Source organism: Echiichthys vipera (genome assembly GCF_963691815.1).
Source record: "Echiichthys vipera genome assembly, chromosome: 15".
NCBI lineage: Eukaryota > Metazoa > Chordata > Actinopteri > Perciformes > Trachinidae > Echiichthys > Echiichthys vipera.
Genome location: NC_139840.1, coordinates 29009217 through 29023240, shown reverse-complemented (window position 1 = coordinate 29023240; position 14024 = coordinate 29009217). Strand labels below are relative to the sequence as shown.

The 14024-nt window shown below is 39.9% G+C and overlaps 1 protein-coding gene across 1 annotated transcript in view; it reads right to left on the bottom strand.

The window, feature by feature from the left end:
* Positions 1–12145, bottom strand: part of LOC310957335 (xenotropic and polytropic retrovirus receptor 1 homolog) — an 86849-nt gene extending 74704 nt beyond the window's left edge. Inside the window, exon 1 of the mRNA XM_083927853.1 lies at positions 11693–12145. Within this exon, the coding sequence (XP_083783979.1) occupies positions 11693–11761 (69 nt within the window). The 5' untranslated portion in view covers positions 11762–12145. The remainder of the gene's footprint in view (positions 1–11692) is intronic.
* Between the last annotated feature and the right edge of the window lie 1879 nt (positions 12146–14024).

The following is a 14024-nucleotide window of genomic DNA, read 5'->3' as shown; positions in this document are numbered from 1 at the left end:
CTATGCACTCTAATCCTAAGGAATCTAGGTGCCCTCTTCTGGCTAATTTACTTAATGGTGTTTGCAGTCCGTTTGGGGGTCTTTTTTGTTTTTTTTCTCTTTTCTTATGGTGACTTAAAAGATTAAAAGCATTGTTAGTTAAGGCAAGAGACCCTGGAAACTCAGTTTAGCTGTTAGTTGTTGAGCTATTTTGTTCTGTTTTGTGTTTGTTTGTTATTTTATTTCATTTTATTTTTAGCCTGTCCCCACTCTTTTCCTCCACTACTACAGAATACTTCTGGTCATGCAGTTTCATTATAACTTATTAGTATTGTTCCTAGGGTGAATGCTGTAAAGACAGGTACTGGAGTGCGTCTGATTTCTTGGAAGGGAATGAACACATCCCAAATCAGCTGACACCCCACATATGAAGAGGGCGTGGATGAGCCACTCATTCCATTCCAAATTTTCAGATAAGGGTTAGAGGGGCAGCTATCATCGTTCATAAAATGGTCCTGTTTGAGCAGACAAATGTAATCCTAGATACTGAATAGGGATGCAGACAATCGATTATCGTTTAATTGTCGATAAGAAATTACTTGATTAAAATAAATAAATTGCAATTAATTGCGTTTTGAACCCGTAATTCCCCGCCAGTCCACATAACGGCGCGCTTGTCCCCACAGCTTAATCTTAGTGCTCATTTCTGTCATATACTGTCATACATATTTTATCTTATACATTTGCTCTACATTTAACTTGTCTGATTTCATTTTCTGTGAATTTTATTTGACCTGTATTCTTACATCTACCTCATATACACTCATACACTTTATTAGGTGCACCTCTCCAACTGCTCGTTAACGCACATTTCTAACTAAACCTCAACTTCAACTAAACAGAATTAAACAAAATGGAATTATTTCTTTATTTTGTTGTGCTTGAAAACCATAAAGTTATTTTTGATTTACCTTTGGACATTTTGAACAATTCTTTAAAGAGAGTTTGCTTGCTTTCTTTGTGGCATGACTGATTACGAGTTTAAAATAGTTTTGTGATGTGAAGGCAGAGCTGTGGTTTCACCTTTTGCTATTATTTTTCTCAGCTTTACCTTAAGGAGCGCATGTCTATAAGCACCCAGCTATTTTGATTTGAATATGTAACATTTTGACTGGTGAAATGGCTGTTGGCTGTAAGTCAATAGGCATTGTGCACAGGCACTCCTCACTCGTGATGTGACATAACATGCATCACAAATGTATGTAATGGATTGGTCCATGGATCTGGCAAATAATTCGATACCCGATCCAGCTCATGTGTCAATATCAGGACTGATTTCCGAACTTAATATCGAATCATCCATAATTTGCAGTACATAAAGCCAATGCGCACAGAGCTGGCTGGCTGCCAGCCCTAAAGTTGATGACATGACAAAGTTGAGTTTCAGCACTCTAGTTTTTTGAATTTGGGAGAAAGATGTTAATTGTTACTAATATTTTTGTACCGTTTTATTTGTAACATGTATAAATGACAAACATGGGCTAAATAAATAGTAGTGTTGTTGGTGTTATGGCAGAGAAAATTATCTAAATGTCTGCTTACTTAACTATGACTTGAAGTAGAAACAGAGAATTGTGATTCACCCTTATTTTTCCGTCAGTTGCTCTCTCACTCCAACTGAAACCTGCTACCATCAGCAAACCAACTTCCCATGAACTAAGGCTGCTGTACCATGTAGTTTCTACCAATGCTGCTGTGCACAGACCTTGACAGCAATATTATGTTGACTAAGACAAAAATTAGCTAAAAAAGAAGGAAAGGGAAGACAAAAAAAATCACCTTAGGGCCAATGGCTTATAGAAATGATTGAGTTTTTGAGCATGTTTAGTAACCTGACGCTCGCCAGATGACTTTCGTTCAGCCTTGCTTCCGTCTTGACTCCGCCTAGCTCCACTCAACCATCTGGATTTGCTCCATAAGAAAGTGATTTCAGGGTCCGTAAAAAATGTTCAGGACAATGGAGGCCACCGGGCAGGATTTTATACATGTGACATAGCGGAGAAACAACAGTGGCGGCTCGCATCGAGGAAGCTGGCGTCAACATGGACTCTGCTTTTTCATCCGTGTTGTCCAATCTAGAGAATCTTTCTTCTTTAAAAGAAAGAGAAAGAAGAACGGGTCTGAAGGCTTTTGTTGGTGGAAAGGATATCGCCAGTTCTTTTTGGCCTTTCCCTGCGTTGCTCTCATCAGCGTCACTGCTTGGTTTCGATGTGAGTGGTTGAAGTAGCACATCAATAAAGATGACGGACAAGGGGTTTATCCAATCATATGCAAGGATTTTCGATTAGGCCCAGCCTCCTGAAATCGCTTCACAGTCGAGCAATCCTAGATGGACGAGTGAAGCAAGGCGGAAAGAAATTCAGGTTACTTGTTTAGGCCCTCAAAAAGGCAATTCATTTGGAAAAATAAAAGTAAGAATAATAAACGCAGCAAATCTAATAGGGCCTTCGCACCCAACGTTGTCAGTGCTCTGTCCCCAATAAGGTGCTGCTACCCACTGCATAGCACAGTGATTACCATTCTGCTCACGAGACAATACTGGATTCACAGTAGACAAGATTTTAACAGTATTTTTTACCTTTCAGTATTTCCTTTACAGGTGTGCTTGATTTCAGCAAAGAGCTATTTAAAAATAGTGTTAAAAAAATGCTTTCCTTAAATCGGGACACAAACGACATTTTGATGGCACTATTAAAAAACATCCATGAGTGAATAAAATCAATTTCTTTCCAGATGAAAATGCATGTGGTAAACACCAACTAACATGAGTCAATATAAAACACACTATTGATATTATCAGTGTATAAATGTAACAGCGCTGTTTGTTTCAGTGTGTGTTAGAGATAGAAATTAAATTAATTGAATAAAATAAAAAATAATGGCTTAATGTGTGATCAGGATATTGGCCTAAATTGGTATACATTTACCCCCTTAAAGTACCCGTCCACTCAGAAATATGTTTTTCTTTTGTTTCTGTCCTCAAAAATGTCCAACACTGACTATAGGGATTAATATCTTAACAAAAAAAAAATTTCAAACATAACACGGGCAGTTTAAAGTTGGTACGTCACTAATCCATAAACCAATCGAGGGAACAACTTCAACCAAAAGGAAGGTGAAACCTCCAGACCAGAGTGAACTGTCACTACAGAGAGAAACCACACCGCCCTCATAGCTGTCAGCCACTGACAGTTACAAGCATCAAACAACAGAAACTAAGAAACTATGCTAACTACACTTAGTGATACGTCTGCTAGTCACTGATTTTAGTGACAACAGACTCCTCATCTGAGTCTGGGTCTAACTGACACCAGGTTCAGGATGTACAAAGTATAACTCGCTAACATTGGTTCAATAGGCAGGCAGCCCGGGCGTCCTGATGGATGGATGGACAAGGAGGTTCCGTGAATCGCGATCTCCCTGTCGCCTCATGTCTGAAGCTGGCTCAAACGTAGGCCTATAACCAGACTCCGCCAGATGGATTGATTCTCATTTGCTCAGCATATCCATCTGGGAACTCTCGTTTGGAGATCTTTTGGGAAGGGGCAAAAATACTGGTTGCTGATTGAATAAACCATCACCAACGGGCCAAATCCATAGGGGTTTGGCCCCTGTATGACGTACTAACAACGTGGAGGCAAAGCTCAGAAAGTAAACAATATGTTGGTAAAGGATATTTGCGGTTTGTGTAATGTGAATTTAAGGATCAAAGGCCTAATTTCAGGTGCCCCGTCCATATTCAACAGAAGGATCCAAGAGAAAAAAGAGTTAGTGAGCGGCTTTCTCCATAGCTGCACTCATCCGTGGAAGCCGCCATGTTGTTTTATTCACTGAACAGTATCTTCTTGTTTCCTCACTTAACCAACACTGATTGGTTCAGTTGCTCTGCAAACTTCTTCAAATTTTCTCCAGAGCATGTTACCAGACTGATCTGAGAGTAAAATACAATAGAGCCCAGTCATCGTGATGGGACGTTTGCTCACTTCTCTTTCACCTCGGGCCTGCTTCAGGGAGAAGCTAGAATGTGGTTAGCCTCTTAGCCTAGGCATGGTACAGTTGCACACTGGTCAAATAAACTAGTGAATCCTGCTTAGACACGGTACGAATGGTAAGTGTGAGTGCACCCTAAGAAAACAGGGAAAACCCTAACATCAGACCACAACAACTCAGGATACCTCTCTGATAATCTAACTGTGCTGCTAAGTGTCTGACCTATCCACAGCTGCCATGAGAAAACATGACATGCATGGAACATCAGGGTCAGCATGGCTCTGCAAACCTCACAGGCCTGGGTCTCACATCTTCATAGGAACTAAAACTAACTGGGCGCAGGACCAGATTTACAGCTGAGTGGAACAATAAGCTACATCTGGTCGGCATCTGAACACTGCAAGAGTAGGAAGAAACCAGAGACCATGTCAACTGCTGTGGAAATAAGCAACAGAAACATGAACAAGAGGAAATAAAGTGGAGATCAAAATTAGAGAACAAATTATTAATACATGATTTATTCTGAAATAATTAGATAGAATATCCGCTGTGTCTATACCACTGCTGTACTAGCATTTTTTTTAAATAACCCAGGCACTTTAACAAAACCTTTATCTTGTGAAAAAAACCTGTAAAGAAAATACTGAAAGTTAAAATATACTGTTAAAATCTTGTTTTCATGAACTCAATATCGCGTATCGTCTCGTCTCATGAGCTGAGGCTCTCATCACACCCCTAGTAAATGGTTGTTAATAAATAAGTATTATTGTGAGGTGTGACTTCATTGTAACTTCATTCCAACAGCAGGTTTACTACACCTACAACACCACAGGGGTTGGGCCCTGGAATGAAGCAATGACTAAATAAATCATCTAAATATATAAGAGAAAATACACATTTCCAAGTCACTTAATAGAAATTCCAATTCTTCTTACTCCCATACCATGTCTGCTTTTGGTACTTAAGTGTCAAACTCAGGGGCACTGACTGAAAGAATGTGCTGCAGTCACACTGAGTAGCAGCAGTATGTGACTATGCAGAGCACTGGCGATGACTTATGAGAATACTGCAACCATCAAACAATGCAAATACTGCTGCTAGAGGTGCAGAGAGGGGGAGAAACCCTGGAGGCAGAAACATTATACCTGCTATCCGTTTTCAAACACAGAAACAATGTAGTAGTATATTTCACCTCTTGATGCAACTTTATAGTCCAAACAATACACTAACTTTATGGCTTAACAGGGTTGAGTTGTAACACACAGGTATCCCAGTTTGGGATCTGGCTACAGGTGGGGCCAAGGCTAATGAATATTTTATCATGTATTTTGATCATTGACTGCAGGCTTACTTTTGGCTCTTTTTGATATTTTTGTATTAGCAAAGAGCCATATAAAGCATTTAGGTAAGAGGCTTCTCATCTTTAACTGGTGTTGACAGCCAGTTGAAATAACGTGCTGCCTTGTTCTGTACCAACTGGAGATTACCGTATTTCCCGCACTATAAAGGTGCACCTAAAAACCTTCAAATTTCTCAAAAGCCGACAGTGCGCCTTATAATCCGGTGCGTCTTATATATGGACCAATATTGAGCCTCAACAGGTCTCGCAACTACGATAAGCAGCCGCTGACTCTATTTCCCCCCATAGAAGAAGTAACGTGCGGTGCATGTTGAGATATATGACTGCACGAAGCGTGCCGTTTCATTTCGATTTGTGTGTGACTCCGAAATGGCTCCTATTAAGAGACACGCTTACGACGCAGAGTTTAAACTCAAGGCGATTAGTCACGCAGTAGAACACGGGAATAGAGCAGCAGCGAGAGAGTTTAACATTAACGAACCAATGGTGCAGAAGTGGAGGAAGCAACAAGATGGCCTGCGCCAAGTAAAGAAGACTAAACAGAGTTTCCGGAGGAACAGAGCAAGATGGCTAAAGTTGGAGGACAAACTCGAACAGTTGAACAGAGAGCAGCAAGTAGAAGTGTCAGTACAATCACTATTCGACTGAAGGCAACAGCGCTAGCACGCAAACTTAACATCAATGAATTTAGGGGCGGTCCTTAACGTAACCCCAGCCTCGACTGTAGCGTCTATTCTATGCGCCTTATAATGCGGTGCGCCTTATATATGAAAAACGTTTCAGAATAAGCCATTCATTGAAGGTGCGCCTTATAGTGCGGAAAATACGGTACTTAAATCTTTTTCGTGCCATTCACCTATACCATTTGTCAGTAATCAAGCAGTGAAAGTGCAATAGTGTTTAGTACAATTTTAGTTAATTCTGATGTTTAGTATTTTCTGCATCACCTTACCACTGCCGATGCCTTGCCCATTTAGCTAACAACCGTGTCAATATATTTTGACCAGGACAACTTATTGTCAAGGATGATGCCTAGGAGCTTAGATTCCTTTACTTGCTGGATTGGGATTTAATTTTTTAAAGAGTTTTCGCTCTGGCTCTCTTCTAAGACAATGGTAAGAACCAATTCGAAAGCTTTTTGTTTTGGTTGTGTTAAGTATCAATTTGTTTTCAAAGACCCATTTCCCAATTATATCTAGCTCTCTATTCAAGATGACATTTAAATCAGCAGATATTGTTGATACATACACAGTAGTGACATCTGCATACATCTTTAATTTAGCCTTCTTTCAAACTAAAAGGTAAATCATTTGTAAAAATGGAGTACATACGTGACAGCTTCCTTGAGGGATTCCTCATTATATAGACATGCTTTTTGAATAATCTCCATTAAAAAAGGCTCTCTAGGATCTATACATGAGATGACTTTCTATCCAGGCCATTGCAGAAGGTCTAGAGAAGGAGCTTGTGGTCAATTACATCAAATGCTGCTGTAAAATCTCTGTACCAGTCATCTGTCATTTGTACTAAAGCTGTGCATGTAGAATGCCTCTTTCTATAAGCAAGCTGAAAGTGTGTTATTAGATTATTTACTAAGAAGTATTCTTGTATTTGATTGAAAATTTCATTCAATTCACAGCAGCCCATGAAAATTTAATATGGGGCTAGTTAACCTTTTTGTTCCTCAAACTACAAATTTTAGAAGAGCAATTTTCAAACTTTCTTTTTGGAAGTAGAGCAGCAATAGACAAGGTATATGAAATGTATTTTCCACCATACCTTTACGTTTATATGCTACGTGTATGTACATATTATTATTATTATTATTATTATTATACTTTAGAAAGGCAATGCCGCCTCTTTCTCTGGCAGCTTTCATTTTAGGCAGGCGTTTCTTTCTCTTCTGGCAAACAGAATCCGGATATAATCCTCATTTATAAAAATGTGTGAAACTTTTTTGCTTCGCTCAAAATTGTGTCCCCGTCCTTGATTCTTGAAACCTTCACTGCTTTGATATTTATTGCAATCATTGATTCAGCCTGTTTGTGTCTGCTTTATTTGTTTTACAGTTGAATGAGAGATTGGTGCTGGCAGCTTTCAGGTCATCCACCTTCTTTTACGTGAAGTGGAGGCTGACTTTCTTACAGCTCTTTCAAAATGGCATCCATTCTTGTGTTTGTTGTATCCATGAGGGTGTGCACATGAACTCTAAATGTACTTTCCTGCTGCTTTAGCAATTCTTTGTAAAAAGTTTGTGTTGTTCCAGTAGTTCACCATTTCTTTTTGGAAGCTGTGACATGTATTCCACACTTCGCCTGATCCCACAATAACACTTGGCTGCACACAGATGTGCCTGCGTGTAAATTGGCTTAACGTGCTCATGCATCGGCGGATAGTGATTATTTTGCAATAGCTCAAAACCGCCACCATTAATTTGTATGCCAATTGGTCTACCTCCAAGTATGACTATAATGCAATTTTTTTTTTTAATGTACAAAAGCTATATCTTGAAAAGTGCAGAAATGCAAAAGGAGAATGTAATTATCACAGATGTTAACGGTGCTTGTTCTTTTCTGTTCTCTTTTTTAATAGCTTGATTGGAGTAGGTTTTTTTGTATAGCTTAGTTTATTTTATTAGATTTTGCATTTGTTAATGGTGAAGGATGGGGGTAGGAATTGACAAACCCAGGCTTCTTGCTATCCCTTTATGAACGGGACTAATGCTTTCAAAAATATAAACAATTTTTTGTTTATCAATATACAAAATGCAAAGTGAGAAAAAAAAAATCTAAATAAAATGTATATTTGATGTTACTACCCTTTGCCTTCAATCCAGCATACATTTTTATTAGGGATGTCCGATAATATCGGCCCACCGATATTATCGGCCGATATTGAGTTAAAAATGTAATATCGGGAATTATCGGTATCGGGTTTTTACAACCGATGTTAGTTCTGTAGGCTTCAGCATTTCCGAGTGTACCTGAATGCAACACGGGCCGTTTACAGGCGCGTGCTTGATGACGTATAACAACAACAACACGCTTCACTCGTAGGTTGCTAACCGTGGCTAACAAGCTTCAGCTCTCCCGGTGCAGGAGATGTCCGTGGTTTGGAAGTATTTCCAAGTGTCACCTACTAACAGTATATGTGCGCTTTGCAATGACTGCACGGCGTCTTCCTTTAATACATCAAGTTTGATCACCCACCTCAAGAAGAATCATGCGGAGTTATACGCTACATCTGTGCAGCAAAGTGATTAAAAGAAGCAACAGCCGACACAGAGAAACAAACTTTTTCTATCGTTCAGGATGCCGGATTCACCAAAAGTGTGGAGTTCCTCGAGCCCCGTTATGTCTGTATAAAGCCCAGTCGCAAGTATTTCTCAGACCAGTGCTGACCCGAATTGCACAGCATTGTTTACAGTCACGTCGAGAAGCTAATTTCTGGTGCTGTATCCGTTAGATCCAATACAGGTTAGCATGTTGAGCTTGACTGCTAATTTATTGATTGTATTATTTGCCAAGTTACGGCTCAGTCGTTACTCAGTCTGGAAAAAGAAAACTAAGTTTGTTTACTACTCTGGACTGAAGCTATGCATCTTCCTTGTTGTGATGTTGTCTGTAGTGTTGTTTGAGGCAAAATATTCTCTCTAAAAATACAAACAAATAAATGAATAGCACTTTTTTCAATAACTTATTTTGTACAGACAGTGTTTATATTTGAAAAGCCGTGTTGCATTTATGTATGCATCCAGTGGGTCATCACAATAAATTAGGCATAATGTGTTAATTCCATATTAGGTGATATGTGATTTTGTTATCTTAACAATTTTGGTGTAAAAAGACTGCATATATCGGTATCGGGTGATATCGGTATCGGAAATTAAGGGTTGGACAATATCGGAATATCGGATATCGGCAGAAAAGCCAATATCGAGCATCCCTAATTTTTATAGGTATACTTGCACAAATTCAGGGATTTAGGGGCTTGGGGCTATACTATACTTTTGTTTACTTCACCGCTAACACAAGTACTATGCAAAGACACCTGCAGCACCACCACAGCTCTCTGCTAAAATACCCACCTGTAAAGAAAATACTGAAATTTTAAAATTGTGTTAAAATGTTGTCGCGTCTCTTGGACTCGTCACACCCCTTATTCTGAGTGTATGGTATATTATTTTAATATCGTACTGTCATGACAGTGATGGTGCTATTGGTTTACCTTCTATGTTTTATCTTCAAAACTGCACAATAAAATTGTGTCACTGAATTTGAAACAGCACATTGTAATTTCTGCATCTATTACTGATTTACCGTGTGTGCCCCTAAAATTTTCAGTTGGGGGCCACAGTGATCCTAGCAAAAAAAGCTAGTCTGGAGCTCTGTATAGTCAGGTGTGTGATCGATCAATTACACCAAACAGGTGCTAATGATCAGCAATTTTACATGGAGGTTGAAACAGTCATTAAATGAAACAGAAATAGCTGTGTAGGAGGCTTCAAACTGGGTGAGGAACACCCAAACTCTGTTACCAAGGTGATGTTGTGGAAGACAGTTTGATGTCCCGGGTCATACACCATGGCAAGACTGAGCACAGCAACAACATACAAGGTAGTTCTACTGCATCAGCAAAGTCTCTGAGTGTCCAAACAAAGATTTAAAGGCAGACTGGGGTTTCAAGATGGGGGTAAATGAAAATGGCAGCAGGGTCTCTGGACTGATGAGTCCAAATCTGAAATATTTGGCTGTAGCAGAAGGCAGTTTGTTCACCAAAGGGCTGGAGAGTGATACAATAATAAGTGTCTGCAGGAAACAGTGAAGCATGGACGAGGTTCCTTGTAAGTTTGGGGCTGCATTCCTGCAAATGGAGTTGGAGATTTGGTCGGGATTAATATTGTCCTCAATGCTGAGAAATCAGGCAGATACTTATCCATCATGCAGTACTATCAGGGGGGGCGTGTGATTGGCCCGAAATGTATTCTGCAGCAGGACAACAAGCCCAAACATACAGCCAAAGTCATTAAGAACTATCTTTAGCGTAAAGAAGATGAAGTGAGTGTGGCCCCATAGAGCCCTGATCTTCACATCATCCAGTCTGTCTGGGATTCCATGAAGAGACAGAAGGATTTGAGGAAGCCTACATCCACAGAAGAGGGGTTAGTTCTCCAGGATGTTTGGAACAACCTACGAGCTGAGTTCCTTCAAAAACTGTGTGAGTGAACCTTGAAGAATTGATGCTGTTCTGAAGGCAAAGGGTGGTCACACCAAATATTGATACTAGATTCCAACTGGATAAAATACTATCAAAAGCCAACTCTAAGTTTGACTAATTCAACTTAAGTACAGTTGATTCCTGTTCCGCAAAACTGGTGCTGATGTCGTCTGTGTAACAGCTTAACCTAATGAACATTAGCCCTCTGTGCCAGCTGACTGTGTAACAGTGTGTACCTTTTACAGTACCCACATTACTATGGACCCGATTTCAAATTGAATGCTGGTAATGAAATTTGTCCACACTTACCATCTGGGTTAGGCCACAGCTTTGTATGGCACTTGTAACTAGATATAGCTTTAATAAGTTTTTCATACAGTGAGAACTGCCATTCTATCAGAATCGGCACCATGTTCCTGCTGTATAAAAAAATGCACTGCACAACAAACCGAATCTACTGTATCTTCAAATCAATTTCAGTCAAAAGCAACTGTACAACCTTGACAAACTCAGAATTTGTTTAGTGTCAGCCCTTTATATGAATTAATGCACCATAAACATACGAGTTCATTGCACATTTGAATATCATTAATGAGTCAAAGGTTGCAGATTCAGCTATCAGCACATGTCTGTGAGTGACCCTGTCACCCTCATGATAAACCAGCACCAGTAGGTCTGCTGAGCTGGGTCAGCATTTGGGGACAGACAGGGTGGTTAAGAAGCGCAAAGATGAACTATGTTAGCTCAATAAATGATGACTCAGCCAAATGTTATTGTCTCCAAAACACATTCCAAGCATCTAGCGCGCACACACACACACACGCACACGCACACCAACAAACAACACACCTAGCTTGTCTAGTTTGCTAGCTAGCTAACATTAGAAGGGTACTGTTGCTTGATGTGGGTGTAACAACTGAAACAGTTCATCTCTTCCTGTTGTATAACGCCATGTATCTCCAAATGGTTCTGAACAGAAAAAACGGTATTCAATTGGAAAGACATCTAAACATACCGTTAGGGATTGGCTGCTATGTAGCTAGCTAGTTGCTTACAGAGTGAAGATTTAATTTGAAGCTAACTTACCTCATATTGGATGTACTGTTTTCTCCACTCCGGGGTGATGTGAGCCGAGAGATGCTCTGTGAATTTCATTTCGACAGTGTGGTGGTTTTTCCTCCTCTGTTAATATTGGAACCAGGACCGGTGGGTCAGATGAGCAGCGGGAGGTTGGTCGAGCTGGTTCACAAACGTTTACACAGAAACTATCATCCGAAGATTTTGATCGGGCTGCACGGTCATAGACACACAGATGCCCTTCCTGTCTTAACGTTAACCTAGCTGGCGTTAGCTAACTACCGGCACACATTTCTGCCGTTTTAGACACTCGACGCAGTGCTGGAGGAGTCACATCTTCGCTGAAGAATAGTCTTAGATGTGTTTTTATCTGTAGCTTCTGATAAACGGGCTCAGTGTGCCAGCGCTAACAGCGTCCTGCTATCTTGCGTCCTGCTATCTTTCCTCCTTCCTCTCTCCCTGTTGTTCAGCCGACCTCTTGTCTCGCGCTGCCTTCATGTGCAGTTGGAAATATTAAAACAACCCTAATCCTGAGCGCAGCCGAATTTGTAAGGGTGTAGCGAGGTGTGGCCCAACCCTCCTTCAGGAAGCGTCATCCAACCAGGACTGGTCGTTTTTAAACGTTAGCCTGCTGGGGAGGGATAAACAGTGTCATAGTGTATGTCCAACATCACGATCATTATTCATTTGATGTCATTTTACTGTTCATGTTGTTCATCAACAGATACTCATTTTTTATATCAATTTTGTCTGTGCTTTGACAACAATCATTTTTTCCTTGATGTTGTTGAACTTATCCTCTGTCTAAAGAGCCCTGCAATGTTTTGTAGTAAAATCATCCCACCGGCATCTAATACTCACTGTATTCCCAGAGACTCTGCGCATTTAAATTTGAACAGTGATATAATGATGATATATTCTTGCTCCGAATGGCAGGGTTTGGTATTTATATAAACCGTACTTCTAAGTCCTGTATCTCTAGAAATATTTTGAATTGTTTCTCTTTAGTTCGTATTTAGGCTATAGCTTCCATTTCAGTGAACAAGCCTGGTCTGCTTTATATTCCGATGATTCATGAATGTCACACGTGTGACGTCGCCAGCCACCTTCTGTGAGACGATGACGTAGATGTAGATACCTGCGAAATGTCTTTCTGTTAACAATGGTTATTGAAAGGAGAACTGACTGTCTTTACACACATTCCTGTCTTTGTCAAGTACGATGCCATACTTATCTGTTTGTACTATATTTGTCAAAATTCTCAAATAAAGGAAGAAAAAAAGTCTGTTCACAATGGCCAATAAAGAAAGACAGAAGATGATGTAGATTGTCTTGGTGAGGCGTGGTGTGTTTGTACCTGATGAATAGTTTACTTTCAGTTGAGTTTATTGGAAAAGGGACAGTGCAAATTAATAAATACACAGGGCAATCAAAGCTTGACTATGTAGAATAATTTTAAAAAGCTATATTTATTTAATAATTATTATATTTTAACAGGTTTGACAATAGCTTTCTGTCCTGTACTGTTTCCATTGTAGCAGCCAATAGCTTGAGCGTTGCAGGTTGCCAGGATTGTCTGTTGTTGCTACAGAAACAAGAATCATTTTGAGTTGAGAGCTAGTTAATGGATTCCACTCAAAAGAAAGACTGAAGACTGGCTAATGTTAAATTCTGTTGTCAAATTAATTGATTAGTCCAAATTATGATTCATCACTGACTTAAAGCAGGCTGGACACTGACACACTCTGCAACGAACCTGGTAACACTGCTGGAATTATTTTTTGTTGTTGTGACTACGGTCTTGAGACTAGATGATGGTGTTCTGCTCATTCTCCATATTCAACCTTTAATACATAGCCTACACATGGTATAAAAAGGGACACACTTAAAACAGTAGAAGCAGTAATGACATATAGCCTATAGAACGACATGAGAAACAACGCAATATAAGTATTTACAAGCTGATGGCTTACTGGACATCGACATTTAAAACACTCTCAGAGGTCCTAGAGGTGTCTATGTCCTGTCAGAGCCCTTTTTGGAGTATCTTCTGTTGTCTTCTGCTTGAGCAACTCTCAGCGCGAATTTCTGGCCTACTGTACGTTGCTTGCCTGCTGCCTAATCCTTCTGAAGTGGACAGATGCCATCCCTCCAACCCACACTATGGGTCAGGAGTACTTTATTTTGAAATTGGAAAAAATAAAACATACACTTAAGGGTTCATCCGTCAAATTTTACGAGATTTGGCAGCCTTTTCACAACCTTAACTAACTAACAGCTTAACTCTGTTTAGATGACAACCCGCTGGGATTTCACTCTGTATGTACTGTACTTCTCTAAT